The 16,188-nt window shown below is 41.0% G+C and overlaps 1 protein-coding gene across 2 annotated transcripts in view; it reads left to right on the forward strand.

Moving 5' to 3' along the window:
- ARHGEF12 (Rho guanine nucleotide exchange factor 12) overlaps window positions 1-10,025 on the forward strand; it is a 169,894-nt gene extending 159,869 nt beyond the window's left edge. For both annotated transcript variants that reach the window (XM_049857588.1, XM_049857589.1), the window contains 4 exons: window positions 1,858-2,328; window positions 3,754-4,070; window positions 5,354-5,423; window positions 6,013-10,025. In XM_049857588.1, coding sequence (XP_049713545.1) covers window positions 1,858-2,328; window positions 3,754-4,070; window positions 5,354-5,423; window positions 6,013-6,023 — 869 coding nt within the window. In that variant the 3' untranslated portion in view covers window positions 6,024-10,025. The remainder of the gene's footprint in view (window positions 1-1,857; window positions 2,329-3,753; window positions 4,071-5,353; window positions 5,424-6,012) is intronic.
- Window positions 10,026-16,188: the final 6,163 nt, after the last annotated feature.

Here is a 16,188-nt window from a genome sequence, read left to right on the forward strand (position 1 = left end):
GACTTTTTCAAACTACATTTTCTTGCGGAGATTCTAGTATTCTTCACTGTGCTGGCCCTGTTTCCTCCCATCCCAGCACCCCTCCCACCCCCATACACATACACATGAGAGTGTGTGGCCCTTGTCACTCCATAGCTGCCCCCTCCCTTCCCAGCTTGGTGGAGAATCACTAATAGGCTATGTCTCTGTTACAGGTGGGAGTGTAGCACATCTTCCAGGTATACTGAGGTGGGAAAAAAGTTGTGAACCATTCCTCTAGCTGTGGAGAACCATTCAGAGTTTTCATTAGCATGGCTAATGAAAAAAAGATTAATCTGGGAAAGCCACATAAGGATTATGATGGAAAGAAGTTTTGGGGCGGGGCGGGGGGTGCGGGGTGCAGTTACTAAATAAGCTGTTGTGGGTAGTACCCTGGGCTTGAGGCTAAAAGGTTTTAGACTAGAGTGGTATCAGAAGGGATAAAAATGAAGTAATGGTGTCAACCAATACTTGAAAGAATTGACTTTGAATGTGAGGGCAAAGGAAAGGGAATACTGAGGTATTTTCAGTATTCTTGTGAGAAATAAGAGGGAGAAAGGGACGCCCCCCCTTCCCTCACCCCCACCTCAGACACACTTCTTTTTTTGTTTGGCAGAGATTATGGGCCCAGTCTTAAAACATGTTGAGATTAAGATAAGGAATGACAAGGGATTTAGGGGATGTGACTACCAAGAAGTTGGAGTTCTAGGACTGGAACTCTGGAGAGAGATAAGGGAAGAGGTGGGTTTGAGTTTCAAAGCCTTAAAACTTCATAGAAGCTCTGAGGAGGTGAATGTAGAGCAGAAAGGTGGAGGGCCAAAGACTCAACCTACACGGAAACTGTTTACCTAAAGGATGTAAAAAAGAAAAAAAAAAAGGATGTAAAGGAATTGGTAAAGTTATTCAAAACCTAATTTACTCTGAATTCTCTTAAATTGGCATTGTCTTAATGATTTCTGATGGTTTGACTAAATTTGTCTGAGTAATTTTATCACGATGTGAGTGACCTCATTGCATCACTTTGTCCATTCAAAATTCAATTGGTTCTTATTTTCAACAACCTCAAGAAGCTGTGCCACTAGTAAGGTAATTTTTAAAACACTGGTAAATATTTCCTTATTCTTTGAAATTATACATGTGACCAAATCATTGGAAACCCTGGTGCTGTAATGGCTAAGTGCTACAGCTGCTAGCCAAAGGGTCGGTAGTTCGAATCCGCCAGGCACTCCTTGGAAACTCTATGGGGCAGTTGTACTCTGTCCTATAGGGCCGCTATGAGTCGGAATCGACTCGAGGGCACTGGGTTTTTGGACCAGATCATTGGAATTAAATTTTATTATGAGGCACTTTTATTTCCTTCTTCATCATTTAGGGGGATTCTTTGGGTTATCATAAAATGATAATATAAATGTTCTGTGTATCTAAGAAAATTAGAAAAAGAAATAACGCTTATGTGTAGAGTACCTGCTTCTGGAAAAAGCAGAACTTCTAGCATTTTTTTTCCTGGCTTACCAAGGCTTTCAACATCCTTAAGAAGTACCTCTGGGGTGTTATTCCAGTTATACGGAACGAAAAATAGAGGCATAGTTATTTAGGAGTTCTAAGACTATGCTTAGATCTCTTCCATTCTAGTTTAATGTTAAATCTTCTCTAGAAAATGGTGCCCTATTTCATTTTTCAAAACAAAACCATGATTATATGAAATTAATATTTGATCCTATTTTACTAAAAAGATACTTTTTGAGGTACAAATTGGCAATTCAGCAAATGTAATTCTGGCAGTCTGAGATTATAGTAATGAGTGTGCTTTTTGTCTTTTTTCCTTCCTAAATCTTTCAGTGGGTTTGTTGAAGCAGTTGCTGGTACACCAGCTAGGTTTGACTGAGAGGAGCACTCAGGAAGACTGGCACCATTTCCCGAGATCTAGGACAGCCTCTCAGGGGGTACAGGCAGAGAGTGGAATCCAGAACTCTGAAAATATTAAAGCCTATCATCCTGGTGAAGGACAGATGCCCTTTAGAACTGGAACTGGTAACATTTCTGCTTATTGCAGTCCGAGGACTTCAACTGAATCTTCTGCTCCACGGGATTCAGTGGTACTGGCATCCCATGATAGCCAGGCAGGTAACATTGTAGTCATGGACCATATGAATATGACCCCAGAGATGCCTAGCCCAGAGCCTGAAGGGGGTCTGGATGAGAGTGGAGAGCACTTTTTCGATGCCCGTGAAGCACATAGTGATGATAATCCATCCGAAGGCGATGGAGCCATTAAAAAGGAAGAGAAGGATGTTCATTCACGCATCTCAGGCAAGTTTCTTTCCCCCATTGAAACCTTAATTTGGATTGTTAACAGATGCCATGTGTGCAGAAATGGGTGCTGTTTTGTTATTCTAGCATTACAGTGTGTGTGTGCACAGAAAAATCCCTCTGCTCATGAAGCGCGAGTACTAGTAGGGGAAAGAGTAATGATAAATAAGTGACCAAATAAGTAGATGTCAGATAGTGAGAAGTATAGGAAGAAACATGAGTCAGCCCCGGGGGAAAGGGAGTAATGGAGGCAGGGAGGTGCTGTTCTAGGTAGAGTGATCAGGCAGAGAGCCTCCGATGAGGTGACATTTGAGCAGAGACCTGGGTGAAGTGAGGGAACAAGCCACGTCGACAACTGGGAGCAGAGTGCTCCAGCAGAGAGAAGCAGGGGTGCCAAGGCTGTGCGGCCAGAGCAAGCTCCTTATGGTTAAGGAACAGCAAGGATGTCACGTGGCTGGAAGAAGGGAGAAAATGGTTGGAGATGAGACAAGAGAGGGATTTGGCAGGGGGAGTGGTGGCAAGATCAAATAGGGGCTCTGTAATTATCAACTTTTAACTTTTAAAATATTAACTGATAAATTATTTAGGAATTGCCTTGAAATTTTGCTAAATTTAGCTATAATCTGAAGTGATAAAATGTATTTAAAACTAAATTTGAGAATTAAGGAATTAATGGCATTTTCCCATTTAATAAACTTCAAAGTTGTCAGCAAATTGTTGTTAGGTGCTGTCTAGTTGGTTCCACTTCATAGCGACCCTACATTCAACAGAACAAAACACCGCCTGGTACTGTGCCATCGTCACAGTCATTGCTGTGTTTGAGCCCATTGTTGCAGCCACCGTGTCAATCCATTTCATTGAGGGTCTTCCTCTTTTTCACTGACCCTCTACTTTACCAAGCATGATGTCCTTCTCCAGGGACTGGTCCCTCTCGATAGCATGTCCAAAGTACGTGAGATGAAGTCTTGCCATCCTCGCCTCTAATGAGCATTCTGGCTGTACTTCCAAGACAGATTTGTTCTTCTGGCAGTCCATGGTATATTCAATATTCTTTGCCAATAGCATAATTCAAAGGCATCAATTCTTCTTCAGTCTTCCTTATTCATTGTCGAGCTTTCACATGCATATAAGGCGATTGAAAATACCATGGCTTGGGTCAGTCGCACCTTAGTCCTCAAAGTGACATCTTTGCTTTTCAACACTTTAAAGAGGTCTTTTGCAGCAATCAGTATGGTGTTTGATTACTTGACTGCTGTTCCTATGGGTGTTGATTTGTGGATCCAAGTAAAATGAAATCCTTGACAACTCCAGTCTTTTCTCATTTATCATCGTGTTGCCTTATTGTTCCAGCAAATTACCGTCTCTGTTCTCTGATTTGATGATGATAGTACTAATCTCATCAAAGTGTTCTGTTCCCATCAACAGGAAACTACTTCATCCTTGATGGCTATGAGACCGTGCAGGAGAGCTCCACAGATGAGGAGGTTGTCTCCTCGCTTCCCCTGCAGCCTACGGCAGGCATCCCCTCTACGGACTCTACCTACCAGCAGCAGCATTCTCCCCAAGATGCTCATTCTGATGGGGCAAGCTCACCCTTCACCCCAGAATTCCTGGTCCAGCAACGCTGGGGAGCTATGGAGGATTCCTGTTTTGAGATCCAGACTCCCTCTTCTTGTGCAGACTCACAAAGCCAGATCATGGAGTACATCCATAAGATAGAGGCTGACCTTGAACACTTAAAGGTACCTCCAGTTTCAGCATCCTCAGGACTTGATTATAAGAAACCCATTTGGCAGAGGGGAAGTACAGAATGATTGAAATGCTGATGTCAGTAAACTTGTTCAGGTTCTAGATTTGTATGCTTCTTTGATCCTATCCATGAGTAGTGTTGTTGTTAGCTGCCATTGACTCTGTTCCCAGATGATGGCAACCCAGTGCACAATGGGATTGGACCATTGTAATCCATAGGGTTTTCAGTGGCTGAGATTTGGAAGTAGATCACTAGGCCTTTCTTTCTACCTGGATTAAAAGCTGAGATCAGCATTATTCCTCTGGTTATAAATCACAGGAACAGAAAAAGATGTAGCTCTATAAACTGTGTTTATATGAGTTCTCAAGTTTAAGAACCAAAATATATTTGGGATTGTTGGCTATCCTCCATGAGAAGATGTGAACAGTAAGCATAGATAGGTGGGGTTTGTATAGTCAGGCATCTAGGCCGGGAAATGCTATAACTTGCCATAACCTATGAATTATCTGTGAATCATTAGGCGGTGTGGGTAGTTTCCCAGACGCTGTGACAGGTAGGAATTGGCTTCGGTGACTCTCATAATCTAAAAACCAGGCCATGACTGGGATTTTTGTTAACTGGTAATTGAAAATAGCCCTGTTTTAGCCACTATTTTAAAACTGGCTTGTATAGTAATTTCTGAGAAAAGGACCCTGTTCACATTTGCCATCAGTAGACACAGCTGCAGGAACCCATTTCATTACATTTGGAAAAATAAGAGCTTCAAGTAGTTAGAGGTGTTGGGGACAAAGTTAAAATCTGATGCTGCTCCGTTTTTCCTTTAACTTTATATGCTAGGTTTCCCCTTGTTTCATATAATTATAGGTATGCAGTATCACCCCGTTGCTGAGATGAGGTGAAATATCCACAAGGCAATTGAGGGCAGGTCCTTTCTAATACAGTTCATCATACCATATGATATAGGACTACTTTAGGGCAACTTCTGGGGGTGAGGAAATCACCTTGTATGGTTGTCCCCTCTTCGCTTTCTTTTTTACATAGGAAAGTTTGAAGTTATTCATTGAAGAGAAAAATGAATAAAAAGAATAAAGTTCACTATTCCCCCCACTAAGAAAATTTCTAACAATGTTAATGTTGAAACTTGGAAGCATATACCTATAATGTTAAAAAAAAAAAAAAAAAAAAAGCCTCCTTTATTATTTTCAGAAGTTTTTTTTTTTTTTTTTTCTTTCCCCATCAAGTTTAAGTGAAAAACATATGGGTTTTATTTTACAGAAGGTGGAGGAAAGTTACACCATTCTTTGCCAAAGGCTGGCTGGATCAGCCCTCACAGACAAGCACTCAGGTATGTGAAAAGGACTCTAGACTTCAGAATCATCCTGCCTGAGCACTACGTTGAATAAAATGATTTATTATTATTCTTTACAGCGAAAACCTTCTGAGATTCCATTTCTTTGCTGTTTTTTAAAAAACTGCGTATTTCTAAACATTGTAGATCACGCAGAGGCTGTGGTCTGCTGACTCAGCTTTCCTTCTCTCAGAGAGGAACTGCTGCTGTCAGTTCCCAGGCCGCCCCCTCCGCTCTCTCTTTACCTTTTCAAAAGCAGAAGGCGGGGCGGTGGTAAGCCTAGTAAATCTTAGTTTTGGTGCAAGATTTGCTGGTGCCCGTGGGACTCGCTAGTGGTGGAGGATTGGTGTCCTTGGGTCATGCAGTGCTTTTGTGTCTGCCCTGATGAGGAGGACAGTGACCCCTTCACTGGAAATGCATCTGTTCAGTGCAGTCATTTCTACCCATTTGCGCACATCCTTTCAGAGGGAGCTGTTCTGATTTAGAAGCAGGTATAACCACGCCCACGTATTTCATAGCTGTACTTTACAGTGTTAATTTCTTCTTTCCCCTTAATGTGGTCCCCACTTATCTGTATTCTTCTCAGATAAAAGTTAGAGCCGCGCGTCCTGGAGGGACTGAAGGTTGTTGGATTTTGAGCATCAGCGCTGTATCACCGCATCCCGGCTCCAGCGTGGACGCAGAGAGTGTGCCAGAGGGTCTGCCTGTGAACCACCTGGGGCTGGCCATGTCCCAGTGTGCCCAAAGCGGGACTAGTTCTTCACAGTCTGGCAGCTGCACTAGTCTGTCTGTGAGGGGATGTCCGTTCTCTCACTCTGCTCTCCTCACTATTGGAAATTCACTTTGATTCTGAACAAAAACCAAATGTACAGAGCTTTGGGTGTAGGATATGAAATTGTACTTAGACTTAAGAAAAAGAAAAAAAAAAATCAAATGTATTTATTTGACTTCATTCCGTATTTGAAAGCACATTTTAATTTTTATTCTGCCATGTTTTGTTTTAATTAAGTAGTGAGAGTTTTAGCCCATTGTATTTAGTACACCCAAGGATCAACTGCTCCTGAAGCAGAGTTCTGGATGGGGTTTTCGGAGGTTGGGTAGAGAGGTGAAGAAGATGAGGAAGTGAGAAGGGGGACGAGGAAGGGGTACTCCTTGCTCTCTGCTGTTCAGTTAGGCTGCCTCTCTGAGGGTCACCTCAGGGGCACAGTGTGCTGTGTGGCTCTTACGTGCAGAGGACTTGAGAGCTGTGTGCTACGCAGGTGGTCAGAGAGTAGGTCCCCCGCGAGGCAAGCACCTCTTCTCTGTAGCTGGCATCAACCCCCAATTAACAGGAATCCTCAGTGTACTAAATAGCCAGGCACTTGAAAATGGGTATGTTTTCTTCTCTTGTCTTCTTTTCTATTGAGGGTTGGGATTTGGGAGGGAAAGGAAAGCAAATTTTATTTTCTTGACTATAAATTTGTTATTCTTGGTATTGTTTCATTTTTATAATTATACATTAGACTTTGGCATTTGTGTAAAATTATCCCTGCAGCTCAAGCAGGAAGTAAAAACAAATGGAACTGCTTCAGACGGTGGTAGGGGTGGGGGTTGCTAAGGAAGGGTGGGATGGGAGCGGGTAAAGAGTTTGGGAAGGTTATCTAACTGAATCACTACTGAGTTAAACCATGGCTGTCATTAGCCACGGGTACTGCTGATTCTAAGGCCAGTAAAATTTTAGTACCTGGAGGTTTGACTCTAATTTTTGCACTGATGGTGCCAAAGGGCTCTCTTGAGTCAGAAGGAGAGCCAAGGGTGGAGTGGAGAGAGAGGAGGTGGAAAAGGCAGAACTGCCCAAAACGTGCTCCAGAAGTACACTCTCTGCCTTCGCTGCCAGAGCTCTTTCCACACTGGTGCATGGCTGACCTTCAAAATTGCAGACCAGAACGTACACTGGATACTGCAGGCAAGGCCTGCTCTGGGATGACGGTGGTACCGGCAACACCCTACAGAGAATAAATGTTTCAGAATTGTCACTTGAGAACTCCTTCAATTATATTGGGTTTCTGTGGTTTTCTTTGTACATCAGGTATATATATGTTTTGAAGTATTTCTGCCAACTGAAACCAAATCATTTGCCAAATCTGTAAATTCTGTTAATATACAAGAAACTCGTCCACTGCTCACAGACTTCTATAGTGCCCTCTGGTCTCTGTGGGTAGTAGTCAGGATGTAATTGGTATTTTCCTGCAGTCAAAAAAAAAAATTTTTTTTTTCTTATGACAAATAGTAAGGATTCCCAACTACTTTTATAAACACTTCTGCAACTTAACAAGCTCGTCTATGTCCAGATGGCTATTTCTGTCTTTTCAAAACTGATCTCTGTTTTCAGATGGATCCCCTTGGATCTTTGGACCTCATCTATGAACTAGAATTATCTTGTGAGTTGTATATCAAGTATAACTTAAATCAGAAGGAAATAAAAACATTTTAGAAAGGGAGGCTTATCTGGTGACGCTTGGGACCGGAAACGATCTGTATCTCTTAGGAGAAGCAAGTAGAAACCAAATGGTTACACTGGGCTGCTGAAATGTTGTAGCTGTACACCTGCAGCCACTTGACACTAACACTGTCAGCTGGCAGGTAATCAGGAGAAAGGTAAATATAATAGAACTTTCATCTGAACTTCAGACACTACAGGATAATGACGTAATTCTGTAGTGCTTAATTAAGCTTGTGGGTTAAGCAAAGTTTTCGGTTGTCTTTTAGCTCAGCCAATAACCTGGCCTTAGCTTTTCTTGTTGCCCAGTTTAACCTCCCCTGGGAACAGTAACAGGGCTAACTGGGAAGATACTTTGACCGTAGCTCTAGTACTTCTGAATAAATTCATTTTTTTTTTCCTTCCAAATAAAGCCCCCAAGACGAAGTTTTCTTTTGAAAAGATCCCACAATTTTGAGTGTTGTTTTCATCTTACCGGCTTAATGTCTTCGCTCCGCCTCCCCAGCCTGGCACCCCACACCTTTCATTTCATTTTGACTGTAATTTCCTTACGGTCGCATCCATTTTTACTTTGATACTTATATCAGCCTTTCGGGATGATGGAATTCGATATTCATCCTGTCTTTGGGTGAGACCTGTTACTCTGCTACTCTCAGAGTGTTTTTCGCAAAGCTGTGTGACTACAAGTTGGAATCTACTTCATTTACCTGACGACACAGGACGGTGGACAAGGCAGCCTTCCCAGAGCTGGAGAGCTGGGGTTTAGCTACTGAAGTGACCTGCTGTGACACTGCGCTCTCTCCTGGGGGCTTAATGGCTCCTCTGCTATTAAGTGGCAAATTACATTTGGAGTGTCTCCTTCCTCTTCAGAGAACAGAGTTAATCAAGGCAAATCAGCAAGCCCCCAAAGTACTCTAATTTAAAATCGTGATTACTGTCCTAGAAGCCATATGTTTTGCATACTTTATAAAATCAGCTAACTTGGACTGCTTGAGTTATCTTGGCTTTTAGGACCTAAAATGTTAACTATTTATGGTGTAATAAATAGTTTTTTGGCTTTCTCTTCCCCTAAAATAACTAGCACTGTTAGAAAGGACAGGTCCCCTTTTAAAAAGTTTTGTTGTTGTTTGTTTCGGGGGGTGGCAGGGCTAATGTGACAGTAGAGGAGAAAAGTCCATTTTCTTCTTTTTGGAAGCTAAAGAAAATATGCTTCCAGCCAGTTTTCTTTTCCTTGCATACTTTTCTCTCTCTCTTTCTCTTTGATGTTGGTAAACTTGGTGTATTACACGGGCCTACATATTTTAAATGGGAAGCTGTCTTCTCTGAAGTTGATGTGTGATGTTGTTTGGAGCGACTAGAGCTTTGGTCACTCGTTCCTTCCCGTCTGCCACACAGGGCACCACCAACCTGTGCAGAGGACCTCAAAACCCAGAAATGAGGGGACCTTCCCGGGAACTTTCTGCTGGCTAGTATCCCCCCCTAGTATTACAATTTTTGTTTTGTAAATCATAGAGCTTTTTTTTTTTTTTTTTTCCTGATTTTGCCCCTTCTTTTCAAAGCGATCTACAAAATTGTTCTCTTTCAAGAAGAGTTTCTTGTGCTGTTTCCTTATGCCTCCTCCACTGGTACTGATGGTTTTGATCATAAGTTGGTAGGAAAAAAATGTACCTCCTAGAAGGAAGCCCTCCCCTCATTTCCAGGTGCCAACTGCTAAGCGGACATACTGCAAAAATGGTAACTGTTATGTGCACACTGTTGGTTATTTTTAATAAGCCTCTTCCTGTTAGAACATTTTATTCTCCTTGTTCACCATACAATCATGTACTCTTTAACAGAAATTGCTTTAAAAAAAAAATCTGGAACTATCTTTTAAAAATCTTTATTAATAACCATGTATTTTTACTGATCACATTTTGAAATGCCTAAAAGACTTTATTGTTCTAATTATCCAGATGTACCTTTGTAAAATAGCTCTTTTATGAATTAGCTGATAAGGCTGTATGTTTCTGGAACAAAATATTGGTCATCTAAAAACTTTCTGTTTTCTGGGGTCTGGGAAAATAGAAAATGAGAGTTCAAATATTAAATAAGCTTAAAGGAACCAAATACTTGACTTTTTATTTGTATTCTTGTTTTTTTTTCTCTTTGTGCTAGTTATATTAGAAAAGTTGAGGAGCAGAGGAGGCCTTAATTTACCTGCCTGGTGGTTACTTCCTGCTTCATGGGAGCATCTTCACTAGTGAGAGTGGCCAGTTGATCTCAGTAACTTACAAACCTCCACGAGAAAACTGGCAAGCCGGGATTGGGGAACGCCTAGTGTCTGGGGGCAGCTTTTATGATTCACTTGACGATAACTTTGGCCTACTGCTACCCTAAATGAAAAGAAGAAGAAAAAAAAAAAAGTATTATCATTTCTATCCCCCAATCCCAGGCTTCCTAACGAACATTTCTATGTTCTAGTGGATACCAGTTTACCCAGAAAGCTCACTCAGTTTTGGTCTTTTCTGCAGGTTGGTTTTGAAGTAGACACGTGATTTGACTTATCCTTGAGATGGTGTTTTTGTTTTAAGTCATTCACAGGGCACATTTGGCTACCAGATCTAATAGAGCATAACAAAAACACTTAGTATTTTTTAAGGATCTTTTAAACATGTAAAAAATGAACGGCATTCAAATGTGCTTTGCATAAGAGCAGTTCACCTGTTTGTGATAGAACAATACCTATACCATTCTCACTTGCTCCTAGATAGCCGGCAAAACCAAACCAAACCCATTGCTGTCGAGTCAGTTCTGAATCACAGTGACCCTACAGAACAGAGTAGAACTGCCCAAAGGGATTCTAAGGAGCGCCTGGTGGATTTGAACTGCCAACCTTTTGGTTAGCAGCCGAACTCTTAACCACTATGCCACCAGGGTTAGCCATCATCCAGTAGAAATGGAGAAAATGACACTGTATTTGCATGTGAGCAGTATCTCGACTTTTTGCTGAACTCTTTCAAGCCAAGTGACTGGCTTTCCAAAGGTTTAATACCAGCTTGAAAGACAAGAGGCTCTACCCTGATTAAAAAGCTGCTTTTCAGTTCAGCATGTCTTCCCGCTATGGTGAGTGTTGTAAAACATTACAGATAAATAGCTGGATGTCTTTCCTATTTTCCCCCATAATGTCAAGTATAATTATTATTACTAGTTGAAAGCACTTTCTTGATTTTAGTTGTCAGGGAATGTTTGTTTTGCCACCTATTATTACCAGTGAAGAGAGAGCTGGTGGTGCAATGGTTAAGCACCAGCTGCTAACTGAAATATTGGCAGTTCGAGCCCACCAGCTGTTCCATGAGAGAAAGATGTGGCAGTTTGCTTCCATAAAGATTTACAGCCTTGGAAACCCTGTGGGGCAGTTCTACTCTGTCCTGTAGAGTCTCTGTGAGTGCAATGGTTTTGTTACTAGTGAGATGTCAGCATTACCTTAGCGTCAGCTGAGGCCTTGGTTTGAAATCATTTAAAGTGGGGAAAACTCTGGTGGTGCCATGGCTAAGAGCTCAGGCTGCTATCCAAAACGTTGGCAGTTTGACTCCACCAGCCACTCCTCGGAAGCCCTATGGGGCACTCCTACTCTGTCCCATAGGGTTGCTACGAGTGGGAATTGACTGGAAGACAACCGGTAAAGCTCTCTTGCTAGCCTTTCTGTGTTTGATTAGGGTGCTTTAGGACCTACCAATAATTTAAGGCTTCCCTTAGAACATTTATTCGAGGGTATTCCTTTCTTTGCACAGGGACCATAGGGGTGGGGCTGCCTGAACACACCCTGCTCAATAACACTAATTAGGGTACATCTTGATAATCTGTTATAAAATGTTTACAAAAGTATCTCTACAGAGAATTTTTTTCTATCATTTTTAATATTAAAGATAGGTAGCATGATATAGTACAGCAGTTCTCAATCTTTTCTATCTCAGGACCCCTTTCTACACTCAAAAATCATTGAAGACTTTATTTTATTAAGGAGCTGATTTTCATGTGGATTATATTGACATTTACCTTATTAGAAATTAAAATGAGAAAACTGAAGCATCTATTAAGTCTTTTAGAAATAATACTAAACATGTTACATGATAACGTAAGTCACATTTTTATGAAAAACTCCTGTATTTTCCACAATAGGAAAAATTTATTGCGATGTCCATAGTTTTTCAAATCTCTTTCAGTGTCTGGTTGAATAGAAGACAGCTGGGTTATCACGTTGGCTCTGCATGCAATCTTTTGTGATATGTTGCTCTGAAGTATATGAAGAAAATCCAGCCTCACACAAATATAAGTTTAGGAAAGGAAGGAGTATTTTAATAGCCTTTTCAGATAATAGTGAATATTCTTCTTTGATGCTACACCAAAATTTACAAAGCGGTAGTATCTTAAAGGATTACTGCAATGTGAAATCTGAAACCAAAGAACTTTTTGTACTCTTCCATTAAAGCCCATCGGTCTATTTTAAACTTGAAATGTGCAAAAGATGGGATCTTTTACCCATGCATGATTTTGTAACATCCTGTATCGGACCTTTGGAAAGTATTAGTTCACTGAGTTATGCAGGTCTTCCAAAGTTATGACACATTTCTTTATACAAAAAAAAAAAAAAAAAAAAGACATTTGTTAATATCGCTACTGACCTCATCGGAAAAATCTCAGGGTGGTGGATACAAATTTCCCATAATTCTAATTTGTCCTTGAAAACTTGGATTTCATCCTTGGCAACAAATACAGTTGTTTTCCTTGAAATGACAGGCTCACTTTCTTTGTTTTTGAGAAAATGCCTGCCAGATACCCACATCTGAATAGTAATTGCTTATTAGTGATTTTTTTCAAGTAAAAATGGTCTTCCATTAAAAAAAAAAAAAGGCGACTGGTTTAGCTCTCAGCATAAACAGTTCCACAAGTACTTTTTCCTGAAACACAAGCACTTTGGTATGTGACGGGGTGCTTTACGCATATTTTCCGTGTCATCACACAGAAATACTAAAAAGATATGTACGCAAGTATTGAGATTTAATAAAATGACTAATTTTTACAGTTTCAATGAGGGTATTCAAGTAAAAATGTCATTGTTTGTATCGCAAGTGAGTGTTAGTAATACAGATCTGTGCTAAGCTGTCCGTTTTACCCTCCATTGCTTTTGCACCATTGGTGCAAACGTTAATACGGTGAAAAAGCAAGTGGTGTGTTAGTAGTTTTATGAAATAATTTTGACTTCTTAGACCCTCTGAAAGAGTCTTGGGGACCCTCAAGGTTTTGCAGACCACACTTTGATAACTGTTGGTATAGTGAAAAGAGCCTGACCTTAGACCGTCTGGATTCAGTCCCAACTCTTCTACTTACTTGCTGGGTGGCCTTGAGAGGGTTGCCCTCTTGGTTTCCATTTTCTCATCTGTAAAATGAGGCAAATAATACTTAACTCAGCAGAGTTGTTGTGAAGATTAATTAAATGAGAAATCGCCACGCATGTGGTTGGTTATCTCCCAAATATTTTTTTCTTTCCTTCGAGGATCTGGGTAATTAAAGTTGGAGAGGAAAACTACGATTAATGAATTTAGAACGTGTAAACCTCTCTTGCTGACTTAATGGTTATAATGGCTCTGTATATGTAAACCCTAGGCTCTTAGGTATGTGTGTGTGTGTGTTTGTGTTCATTTTTTAAAAAATTGGTTTGCTGACCTTGATAATAATATACTTGTTTAACGTAATTACTTTCCTAGATGCGAAGGAAGAAAGAAAACTTTCCATTTGATTTAGTAAGAACCTTCCTTTTAGAGAAGCCTGTATATTGGACTTGTGCCGTCTTGGTGCTACTGTTATAAGGGGGTACGGTGTGGTAGTACTGAATGTTCTAGAAACATCAACACTTATGTGTAACTGTAGTGATTTTTTTCTTGCTGAAAGCCCCTTTCCATATGTAACATGCTAATACTGCCTGAGTTTATCTTCTAGTTAAAACTAGATCTTGGTAGTTTTGAAATATCCTTAACCTCAAAATACACGAGGCTGCTTACATTCTTTTTAATTCTTAATGGAAGACGAAGTTGTATTTCATGAGCGTTTGCATTTTGTCTTCCTGAAAATGCAATGATTGCCTTGTTTACTGATTTTGATAGGCAGATCATTATAGTACACTGAGACCTTTCCTGCGAACTCTAGAGCCAACCTAGACATTACAATGTCCAGCATATGGCAAGGTTTCTGGATTTCTCTCCACCTTCTCCTCTGCAAAGGGAGAGGGCATGCATACCAAGGAAGCAAGACCAAGCCAAACAGTGCTTTCTAGTCTCTGCTCTGATATTAGCTGGTGTTCTAATCTAGAACAAGTCATTTGTTTCATCTGGGCCTCAGCTGTCTCACTGTACACTGAGGAAGTGCCTTCGACTCTCACATCTGTGAAACTGACAACACAGGACCACAGAGACAGCGCTTACTGCCGACTTGCTGAGTAGTCTCAGGTAAGCTTTATTCTTTCCTTTCCCAACCTTGTGTGTTGCTTCAAATAAGAATATGATCTTAATCCCTGATGGAGCAGGACAACAGTGGGATGCAGATCTCAAATTCTTGTAAAAAGACCAGACTTAATGGCCTAAATGACACTGTAGGGACCCCGGAGGTCATGGTCCCCAGACCCTTTGTTAGCCCAAGACTGGAACCATTCCCGAAGCCAACTCTTTGAAAGGGATTGGGCTGGACTGTAAGACAGAAAATGATACTGGTGAGGAGTGAGCTTCTTGGCTCAAGTAGACACATGAGACTATGTGAGCAGCTCTTGTCTGGGGGCGAGATGAAAAGCCAGAGGAGGACAGGAGCTAGCTGAATGGATATGAGAAAGGTAGGATGGAGAGAAGGAGGGTGCTCTTTCATTAGGGGGAGAGCAGCTAGGAGAACATAGCAAGGTGTGTATAAGTTTTTATACGAGAGACTGACTTCCACTTAAAGCACAATTAAAAAAAAAAAAGTATGATCTTAATATCACCCACAGGAGTCTGTCCTCGGACAATTCTCCTATTCCTTGGAGTACTTCTCTTTGGATAGCTTCCCCTAGTTCAGTGTTACCTGCAGGCTGGTGAAACATTATTTTCATTTCTTTAATCCTACTCTCACTGCCAGTTTACAAGAAACTTGGGGGCTTTGGTGGAAAAGAGCTGACATTCCTGGTTCAGAGAGACCTGTTGAAATTAGGCTGAGGAGAAACTGACAGATGTTATCTCCACTCCAGCTCCTGTCCTGACTGATGGCTTGTTTTGAAAGGTTTATGCAATTTGGAGACTTCCTAAAAGCTGAGTCCCTGGGACATGAGCTAGCTGGATTGATTCTTTAGCAAGCAAATGTACCATGAGGGAAACTGGTCCAGTCAGCAAGAATAAGTCCCAGAGAACTTGGAAGCTTTCATGCAATCAAATATTTACAAACTAACAGCTAAAGTGAAAGGAAAGGATGTGGAACAAAACTTTCCATGTCTTGCCACCTACTGGAAGTAAAAAAAAAAAAAAAAAAGGACTCAAATATTCTCAACGGTCTTTGCTCTTTTCCTTTTAGAAATTGGTCTCTTTGGGATAAATTCTACCTTGGTTGGGCAGACAGTGACATTTAGCTGCAATACATAGCGAGCCAAATGTTTGCTTCCTGTGGGAATATTTGTACTCCATTAGGAGTATGTGGGGGGAAGACTCTGGGTCTTTAAGCGTGAGTTATGGTTAACTGACATTCTCAACATCTTTTTCGTCCTTTCTCTTCAGAGAAGTCTGTGCTGAATTGCAAATAAGGCTGGGTGTGTCTAGACAGATTAAAATAAGCAGGAATCTTTCTATCTTGAGCCAGAGTGGCTTGGCAGCAGTGACTAAAGAGTTGATTGATTAATTGATTAACTTATTCCCTGCTTTGTGTCAGAAAACAAGGACTTGTGGGAGCAGAGTGTTTGAAGATGGTTTGAGGAGAAAAATGAAATATGGGGTTTGGGGAAAGGAAGCTAAAGGTTAGGATCATTTACGGTATTTGTTACTAAGTTCTGTGATTTTTTTTTTTTTTTTTTTTCCTATTCCCAAAATGTTTCTGAGTTCTCCCTTCCACTCTTCTCATGGTAGCCAGGAAATTTTGCCACACAGCTGGATGTCTAACACCTGCATAAACGTCCTTCTGCACTCCAGTCTGTCATGCACATGGCTATCCATTCTGTTGTCCAAAAAGCACAACTTTCACCATGTCATTTTCCTGCCCAAGAAAGAACCTACAGTGGCCCCTACGGTTACTCTAGTA

This window comes from Elephas maximus, chromosome 17, assembly GCF_024166365.1.
Source record: "Elephas maximus indicus isolate mEleMax1 chromosome 17, mEleMax1 primary haplotype, whole genome shotgun sequence".
NCBI lineage: Eukaryota > Metazoa > Chordata > Mammalia > Proboscidea > Elephantidae > Elephas > Elephas maximus.